At 39.4% G+C, this 9,912-nt stretch overlaps 1 protein-coding gene across 1 annotated transcript; it reads left to right on the forward strand.

Annotated features, from left to right (window-relative positions):
- Positions 1-750: 750 nt before the first annotated feature.
- LOC149301070 (KH domain-containing, RNA-binding, signal transduction-associated protein 1-like) lies at positions 751-6,184 on the forward strand. The gene is made up of 9 exons (XM_089484642.1): positions 751-844; positions 3,521-3,648; positions 4,090-4,206; positions 4,445-4,591; positions 5,013-5,161; positions 5,249-5,444; positions 5,518-5,585; positions 5,722-5,780; positions 6,084-6,184. Exons 1-9 carry the CDS (start codon positions 751-753, stop codon positions 6,182-6,184), a joined length of 1,059 nt encoding a protein of 352 aa, XP_089340768.1.
- Positions 6,185-9,912: the final 3,728 nt, after the last annotated feature.

Consider the following 9,912-nt stretch of genomic DNA (forward strand, 5'->3'; position numbering starts at 1 on the left):
ACTGCAGGCCCTGAGACTGACACCATTCAAGAAATTTCCTCCAGGCTCTTAGATAAATTCTTGATGTAGATGAGAACATTACCGCTAAACAGAGCACCTCAAAAGTATTACAACAGTCTCTGTAACAAAGGGTGAAAACATTTAAAAAGCAACCCGGTACTTAAAGGGGATAAACCAGGAATCTAATCTAACTCATATTTTTAAGATTGTGTTAATAAAAGTTCTATTGCTTAAGAGTTGTTCCAACCACCTCACGTTTAGTTGATTTTTTAATCCATTCTCTACTCTAGCAGCTAAAGCACAAGGGCGCGATAGATCATTGTCTGGCCACGTGGTACACAGCAGTAAAGATTACGCTGCCGACCCTCGCTGAAAATGTATACAATTTTTCACACAACTGATTGTGTCCAACTCAATATCCACTGTTAAGGTTGTGTAATTGCTGTTTGCTTTTTAATAATGATTTTATAATGCGCCATAACGCAGCCCATTTTTCCACCCAGTAGCTCCGCAGCGCCAGAGCTCTGGAATCCAGAGCGGAAATCACATGTCCAGCAACTCTCACCTCCTCCAATCTCAGAAAGGACGTTTATTTTCCCCCTCTCGGCGATTTCGCGGTTAGTTACGTCATTTCCCGTGGGCGGTTTCTGTTCTCGACTTTATCTGGTGAGGAGGCGGTGCCGGGTTGGAAATAGTGTGTGAGCGGCTGTTGTGTGTACGGGTGCTGGGTGAAGTGAACACGCGGACAAAATGGAGACCGAGTCAAAGTATTTACCGGAGCTTTTGGCGGAGAAGGACAGTCTGGACCCTTCCTTCACACATGCAATGGGCCTGCTTAACGACGGTGAGCACGGTTGGGACGGGATGGATGAGGTGCACTGCATGGGTCTACAGAGCCCACGGCGCGGCCTTGTTATTTAATGAAGCCTTCTGCCCGTATTGTTCGTGTGTGCATGTAGGGTTACGCGTGTTCTCGGGCTGTATTATTACTATCTGGGGGTGCCATAATGTTGTGGTTATTTGATGGAAGAGACATGGCGATCGGTATTGAGGGAGGTGCGCTGCTGCATGGGGGTGGGGTGGCGTGGCGAGGTCTCCGTTATGAATGAGCATGGAAATTGGGAATGGGCTCTGGGGCCTGTGTTAAGGGGGGGATGGCGTATTCCCATGTTCCGTGTGACCGTGTCCAGCCCCAATGTAATGGGGCATCGGAATTTTTTTTAACAGCCAATTCAGGCCGTCAATGCGTAACCTTCCCATCTACACACCGTTTGTAAGATTTTACCCCCTCCAATGTAAAGGAAGTTATATTTTAGCTCTGTTACCTGTTTTTTTTTTTTGTTTGTTTTTTTGCAAAGAAAAACAAAATTCCTTCTGGTTTTGTGCCATGAATCAACCCTGAGGCCTCCTTTGTTCGTTTTTGATAAATTAAAGCATAATCATAATAGACTTGCCAGTGTACAGTATGTGTTGCAGTGCTACACCCCTACTTTTAATGTAAACATCTATTATTTCTCCTTGTAATTACCAGACCCCAGAAGCTTTTTTTTTTTTTATTGTACGTTAAAATAAAACACCCTTGTACCACCAAGCTTTCTTTGTCCACTGTTGATAGTATTGATAGAGAGGCCTATGCCTGTTGATTGCAGTACAGCTTTTATTGGCAAAGGCATTCATGTTGTGTGTATATATCCCATAAGCCTCTATTCATGCTTTAGAGCACAATCTTTACCACCACATCATGTAGCGGAGCTGTTAATGTAACAGATGTGTATATATTGCGCCAAAGCCCGAGGGTGTGTATTTCTCTTAAATCGGCATGCTACTATTTCCTAGATGAAACCTTATATAGCATCCTGCTGCTCTGTCTATGTTGCGTGTTTTTGCAGGCTTTCCAGACTGTTTGCTTCTCACAAAGAACAAAGCCAGAGATCCTCCACCACCCCCTCTGTTGCTTGCATCTGCTCTTTTGTCTGAAGGAGCTGTGTTTTGGCTGTTGTTTAGGACATCCCAACACGATGGCTGGTTTTGATACATAAATATAATTAAGAGCTTTTGTCGATTGGTTTCTGTTCAGCAAATTAATACAACTCTATCAAGTGATGGCTAAGTACTGTATATAAAACAGGGAATTGGTGCTGGCGAAAGTACCACTGTATACCAAGCATTCAGACAACAAAGTGAATATTCAACTAATTTGTTCCTTCCACATCTCAACCATGAAATATCCAGGCTTGTATTTAAGGATGTATATCCATCTATTAGAATGCCAGATTATACTAAATGTTTTCCGGGTTGGCCATAATATACTAAATTCCAAATCTAACTTTGTATATATCTGCCACGCTTATTAACTATAGAATCCTATACTGACATTTAAGGGCTGTTTCTGGGTTACGGTTTTACAGAGGGGTGGTGTTTACTTTATTGGCACATCCGGCAAGTGCTGTAAACATTTTAATATTAGTCCTTTGCCATGTGTTTCTCCTCCTCTGTAAAGCCCGATGGATTCATGCTTTACTTGTCAATGAAAAAAGTGAACCAGTGATCAAAAGTGTAGGGCCACAGTGGATACTAGGTCCAGATTTTTACCTTTTGGGCTGCATTCCTTATAAGTGTATCTGCAGGCTTTTTCTCCCTCCCCTGGCCAAAATTAGGGAGAGCACTGAAGTCTTCAAGGAGTGGTGGCGGCGGCCAAAAGGCACAACCCACATCTTCTGTCTTTAGGGACCCAGCTGCACTGTTGCATTTCAGTGACTGAAATCAAAATCCATACGTAAACAAAAAATAGCGCTCGGGAATAGTTTAAAGTGATGTATTACTGGCCCGGCCTATGGCTGGCAATTTAAAAAAAAAAAATAAAAAAAATCCATTCAACTGCCAGCCATCGGCCAATTTTAGTGGGAGCTGAAAAACGGTAACTGTGTAAATGGTACCAGTCTAGGCAGCGATTTGTGCTGAACACTAGTGGACCAAACCGGGTAGATCCATTGCATAGGGAAAGTAAGAAAATTGTAATGTCTTGTGTTTTTGAGGAATGTGCTTTGGGATTGACCTAGACAACAAGGTAGACTTAATGGGAATAGTCTGTTATAAATTACTCGGAATGCTTGTAATAACGACGCGTATTGTGTGTGTGTGCTTGCAATATCTGATTTAAAGTTCTTACACTTACATTAAGAATTTTTATTAACGTTAGGCAGATCGTATGATCGTTCCAGTGAAAGATTACTGGTGCATAGTAATGTTTGCTTTTCTAGTGGTAGTGTATAGCTGTAGTTTATAATCTTGAAACATTAGCTACAGGTGCCCCTCTTCTTGTTTTTGCATGCTTTGTCAGATATCAATGCGGTATTGCAGTAATATTTGGTGTTTTACTGCTACTGACTAACAAATCCATATTACTTGTAGCTGTATGTCTTTTTTTTACAATCTGGTGAGCTGACATGTTTTTGTGTGATCTGATTTTTTTTAAAACGGTCTCCAAAACCTAAAATGTTTGTCCCCACGTTGTCTGCAGAAATTGAAAGGATCAAGAAGGGAGGTGAACCCAAGAAAGAAGAAGAGGATGCATATCTCGATTTATTTTCTCATAAAAACATGAAACTTAAAGAGCGTGTTCTGATCCCTGTCAAACTGTACCCAAAGGTGAGACATTTGATACACAAATGGACGGTGTCATGAATTTCACACCTTGGTAACTCGACATAAACACACAAGTCTTTCAGTCTAGTAAAGTATAACTAAACAAATATCTTTTCTCCTGCATTGGGAAACAGCCTAACACTACATAAAAAATCTTTTGGTTTTTCTGGGTGGAGGAAAATGAGGACTAAATTTGAACCTGTGATTCCCCAGGACCCACAGAATGCACTGTAGTTAATTCTTAAACCTAGTAGTCTATAGGAATAATAGCGTTGCCTGACCAAACGAGTTACCCATCTGACAAACTTGCTTGGCTATCTTTGCAAATGAGGATCATAAGAAGTGTTTGAGATTTCCTATCACTGCAGTTCCTAAACGCCTACTCTGGCACATCTTCATCATTTTCTCTGCTAACTTTTTACAACCTCTTTCTTTTTCTCCTAGTTTAATTTTGTTGGAAAGATCCTGGGACCACAAGGTAACACAATAAAGAGGCTGCAGGAGGAAACTGGAGCCAAAATTTCTGTACTGGGAAAGGGATCAATGAGAGACAAGGCAAAGGTAGGCCTTAATGTCCGATTTCCTGTATTTTGCTCTTTCTCTGTACATTGCTTGATGCTACATAAAGGCAATATGTATACACTGTTCAGAGGTAGGGATGTTTCCCCAGTAGAAGATATTGATGCCCCCTTTAGATCTTATAGCACTTGGCTATTTTACTATGTGTTCTGTTTGCTTAGGATGACTGTTGACAAAAAACCTGCATGGCTTTATATATTTTTTTTTTTTACACTTTCAGGAAGAGGAGCTCCGCAAAGGAGGGGACCCCAAATATAGTCACCTAAACATGGACCTGCATGTGTTCATTGAAGTCTTTGGCCCACCTTGCGAAGCATACACACGTATGGCACATGCTATGGAGGAGGTCAAGAAGTTTCTTGTTCCGGTATGTACAAGGAAGATCTCAAACACATCACCGTTGCTTACTCTGTGTTCCTGGGGCTTTCGATAGAAAAACAGTGCTGTACGATTATTGCCAATGAATATTAAATGCATCTTATTTCGGCATACTAGACAAAACATTTTATCAAGCTTCTGACTCAATGTCTTTCATATGAGGAAATCTCTGTTGGTGCAGTTAATGTTTGTTGTAGGTAATTTCTATATTAAGTGCAGCCCGTTTTGCAGTAGTGCTGAAGTTAATTTTTTGAGTTCTGCTTTTGATGGAATGCATCACTGCCTGCTACAGTATTCCTGTGGGGGGAATATTAAGGCATATGTTCTGTGGGGGATTTTTGATTTGGTCTCATAAGTCTATGCAAACATGTCTTTTTATCCACAAGCTGAATTTTTTTTCTATTCTGCAGGACATGATGGATGATATCTGTCAGGAACAATTTTTGGAACTGTCTTACCTGAATGGTGCTCCACCAGAACAAGCCCGTGGTGGAGGAAGAGGTGGCCCCACAAGAGGCAGAGGAGGGCCCCCACCTGCTGCTGCTGTTCCTCCTGCAAGGTACTAGCTAAAATGTAAATACACTTTTAAAAACTCAAATTGGTTTCCCATTAAAGGCGCTTTAACCATCATTGTGACTCTTCTCAGAGGTAGAGCTGGACCCCTACGTTCTCTTGTTCCAAGGGGCGCACCTGGACGAGGCACAATAGCCCGTGGTGCCAGCGTCAGCAGAACTGTGGCTCCCACCCCAGCAAGCAGGGGCACGCCTTCAGGAAGGGCACGGGCTGGATCCATTCAGAGGATTTCCTTGCCTCCTCCAGCTCAAGAGTCCTATGATGACTATGTAAGTCACAACTACAAATACCATGTAATGCTGGGGAAATTGATGTGTGATTCATATATAAATATATTTTTAGGGCTATGATGATTCATATGCTGACCAGAGCTATGAGAGTTATGAAGGATATTACAATCAAAACCAAGGGTGAGTGTCGCATGTTTTTTTGTTCATTTTTGAAAGTGGCCTGTATCACTAAATATCATTCTGTGGGAAAAATGAAGCTATCCTTGCTCCTAGAATTGTCACTAATATATCTGGATGGTTTTGTTTTTTTCTTCAGTGATACAGAATATTATGACTACGGGCATGGTGAGGGACCAGAATCGTATGAAGGTTATGGTAAGTGACTTGTGTGGATTTTATGTTTGTATTATAGCTCCAGTGACTCTGCTTATATTAGATTAGTGGGATAGGCTGTCAACACAAAAATGTAATATTTTTTTAATCAAAGTACGAGATACCAGAGTTCAGTTATTGAGTGGCTCAGAAGCGTCAGTTGATTTACTGTATGCCAAGCACTACTTGATTTGACAGGCTTACATGGAAATATTGCTGTAACTATTAATACCTAATGACCTGCAGCGTTTAGTATCATTCAAAGGTTTATCTAGGCTAATGGTTTGAGTTCCTCCTTTTCCTTAGGCCAAGACAATTGGAATGGATCACGGCCCTCCTTAAAATTGCCTTCGTCTCACCCTCCGAAAGGTGGCACTTACAGAGATCATCCCTACCGACGCTTTTGAGACTCTGCTCATCCAAACCTTATTTACTGACATGTTGTGCCCCGGGACTTCCTGTTCCTTAACCCACACACAAGTAAATTCTGTGCTCTGTGACCCCCTTCATCTCCTCAAACCTTCCCTCCTGAAATCCTTCTCATAGGACTGCTTTTAAATCAAATAATCATCCAAACGTTTTTTAAGTTTATTTTGGTGACAATATTAACACTATTTTTTTTCAATTGTTTAAAAAGAAAAGAGGAAAAAAAACATACTTTAAAATTCCAATATGCTTTTCATGTAAAAAGTTGTTAAAATGTAGTTTTTCAAAGTGACTGACTGCTCCAAACTGAAAGTTCCTAACAAAACATTTAATGTTAGCTGTAGTGTAACTGTTCTGAACAAAGCTGCATTTCAAAATCCCTTTCAGCAAGTTGCAAATTAGTGTAATTAGCTGTAATATTGTATGCTGTTTTAAAACAAGCTTCTGACTTTGTAATTAAATTCCTCTTTGTTATCAAATCGTATGGTTGGATCTTTGTTAATGTTGTCTTAATTCACCATTGCACGGATAGGGAGGCAGAAGTGTAGTGTTTGGAAATCTCAGCATTTCACCAAGCACAGCATGGGATTGTGGGACACTTCCATTTTAAACTTGCAGATAATGTTTAATAGTCATGGAGTCCCCATTAACTGAATTCTTGTAAAACACAATTCTAAATCTGCATAAATGACCCATATCAGTATTTCTACATTCGAATGCAGTGAACAGTCTGCAGTAATATAAACACTGCACTGAGTGCATTGGGAAACAAAGTAGTTAATTTGTGCTTAAACAATATTAACAATGTGGCTAAGGTTGTAAGTTAAACAAACCATTTATGTATTAGGAAGTGTGTTGCCTGCATAAATAGGTTATTTTCTCCCCTTATTTGCAGCTGTTGTGAATAAAACATAAGAAAACTGTTTCCTTTTTAAAAAGTAAACTTTGTTTTGTTTGTTTTTTTTTTTTTTTAAGAAACCACAAGTACCAAACTTGTGCAATACTGGAGAAGAGAGAATCTCGTGTATTGTACATTGTTGCATGCCATTGGTGCTTTCAAATAAAGTGTTTACTACACCTTTAATATATAGAATGTCCACTTTGTGGTTTTTCTAACATTAAAAGGCATACCTATTTTAACAATACCTCAGTTTAAATACTAAAGGTATTGGGTCAATGCTAAAAACTATACATTGCAGCTATATTCCTGGGGCTCCCTCAAAGGGAAATAAGCCCTATAAACTGTTGGCCAGTGTTTTGAATCAACAGCTACTCTCTAGTTTATATTTAAATGGTGGTTTTATGTTTTGCTTCCCTATTCATAAATTTAGTGGAAGAGCTTCTGCAGTCCTTAGTGCAGGGGTGTGATGAGTGGATATGTGGAATAAGCTTTCTAACAGAAGATGACCCCAAAAAGAAAACAAAAAATCAAAACACTTTAAAAGCAAGGACAAAATAAACTTGTTATTTATAGTCTAACGGGATAAAGGCCGGAGATTTCCCAGTGGGATGTGGACATCGTACAATTGCCAAGGTTCCTAAACCTTTAGAAAGAAAAGAGAATTTCTGCGAGACATTCAGGATGTGTAATTCATGCATCGCAAACAAGGTAACAGCATTCCCTAATATTGCTCACCACACGTTAATGTGTCCTGAGCAGTGTAACCACCTTCCTGTTTTACAGCATCACTTGTATCCAGGCTGTAGCCTGTGGTCCTGTGTTTGCTTTATGGTTAAACTGCACAGGCTGTGAATGTTAATTTTAATCTCCCATATAAACTGTCAGCAGATTATTCCATATCAGCTTTAAAAGCCATTATGTCTAAAACACATTTAATTGAAACCATATTCTTTTTAATGTAATAAAAAGTTTTCCAAGCTGCATATAATGTCAGTAGAATTAATTGTACAATTTCAATAACTAAAAATCTGCTCAGTTACTTAAAATAAAAAGCAAAAAAAACTTCCCTTCCTCTGCCAAACTGTTGCTTTTCCTACATTTTTTTTTTTTATTATAAACTTCACAGGGTTTTGGGTTGGGGCCAAAGCCTATGTCCAGAGCTGACTTTTTGTTCTTGTTTTACAGGTGCCATGTTTTGACAGGCTCTCTGACAGGTGAGCGACAGTGCTTTTCCCTCTAGATGCCATCTTCTACTGGAATGCTTTAATCAACTTTCCATTCCCTTCATAATATAAAACCAATACATCCCATTGCCCAGCTCTGCTAAATTTCTACACTCCAAATTCACGCCAATACTGGGTAACAAAGATGCCATGAAATGAGTATTTCTTGCTTAATCAGTTCTTGTCTTAGATTTAGGCTATATTAATGTCCATCCAATTGCCTTATGTAAAAAGTACATCCTCTATGAATTCTTTACGTATAAGGACATAACAATCATCTGTTCCTTAGATGGACACATTACACTGTCATAATTTATTCAACAAAAATAAAGCCAAAATGGAGAAGCCATGTGTGGAGCTAAGTATGCCCTTACTGCTTCCACAACAAGAGTTGCATTTTGTAATGAACCTGATCACACTTTCATAATGTTTCAACTCATGAAAAAAGTGGGGGTTAAAGCCTACTGTGATGGCATGGAAGAGCATTTCTAAAGAAGCATTGCTGGCTCCAGTGTGCCCCCATTTCAGGTGCAGGTGGCATGTGATTGTTGTGATCACCAACACATGCAGTTACATCACAGAATAGTAACCATGATAAGAGCACAAAGTATGCAGTCATGGGGGGTAAATTGTGATTAATAAGAGTTTGGAATATTGCACTAAGTTTCTGGAAAGTAAGCTTAAATCATTAGTCTAATTGTAGGTTACATTAAGCAGAACACTTCCAGTGACTGTAGTTGACGGTACCTTTTTGGTCAAACCTACCAAAATGCATTGTGAATGGAGATGAAAATATTTTAACGTATCTGTCCTTACAGATACCGTTGTTGTCTGGTGTGCTTCAGGAAAGTATATACATAAGTCTTATTATGGACAAGTATATACAGTGCTGCACAACCCCCATCGTTAAGGGTCATTGTCGCAAGCAATAGAATAATTTTGTATCTTTGCTTAAAGCCAAACTGGCTTTTCCCAAGCTGGGAAATTAAAACTGACCTTTTTAGGAACTGGAGTTGTGCACCTCTGAGTATATTCATGTAACTAAAAGTAAGTGTACAGGTGTGAAAAAGTAACTAAAGATGCCTGGTTTGTTACCAGATTAGTGTTTAGCGGTTTTATAGTACATATGTTTGCAGTATGTGACTATTTTTTCTATTCACAGAATTTGAAGTACCAGCAGTGTTATTCCTGAACACTTACTTGGACTAAATTTATTTCCCACCAGGTATTGTACTGTGAATCAGAATTCTGTGCCTTCTGCTGTAGCCTCACAATACAGCAAAACATGTTAACGTTTTTTCTTTTTAATATCTTTGCAGGGTTTAAGTTGTCCGGCTTTCAGACCTAACATTTGCCTCGGGTCATGAATTCAAGGAAGTCAATATCTTGCAGCCTAGTACTATCTTGTTAATGTGGCAGTCTTTTAGCAAGAATGAAAGTGTTCTACAAACAGTGCACGAATAAGATAGTTAAATGTGCATTAAGTGGTTGGGGTGCCTTAATCCCTCCCAGCCACTTTTTTATTGGTAAAGTTATATTATCGCTGGCTTTTTGTCATGTAGATAACATGCATAGAAAATTTGCC

Source organism: Sceloporus occidentalis, unplaced genomic scaffold (genome assembly GCF_023333645.1).
Source record: "Sceloporus occidentalis isolate IW3139 unplaced genomic scaffold, rSceOcc1.0.p SCAF_22, whole genome shotgun sequence".
Classification (NCBI taxonomy): Eukaryota; Metazoa; Chordata; class Lepidosauria; order Squamata; family Phrynosomatidae; genus Sceloporus; species Sceloporus occidentalis.

What these genes read in the sequence shown, in the direction of transcription:
- LOC149301070 (XM_089484642.1), top strand. Translation starts at nt 751, where the DNA reads ATGGAGACCGAGTCAAAGTATTTACCGGAGCTTTTGGCGGAGAAGGAC. An exon ending in GCTGCTGTTCCTCCTGCAAG is followed by an intron (nt 5,162 to 5,248) that starts GTACTAGCTAAA and finishes GACTCTTCTCAG; the next exon opens with AGGTAGAGCTGGACCCCTAC. An exon ending in AGAATCGTATGAAGGTTATG is followed by an intron (nt 5,781 to 6,083) that starts GTAAGTGACTTG and finishes CCTTTTCCTTAG; the next exon opens with GCCAAGACAATTGGAATGGA.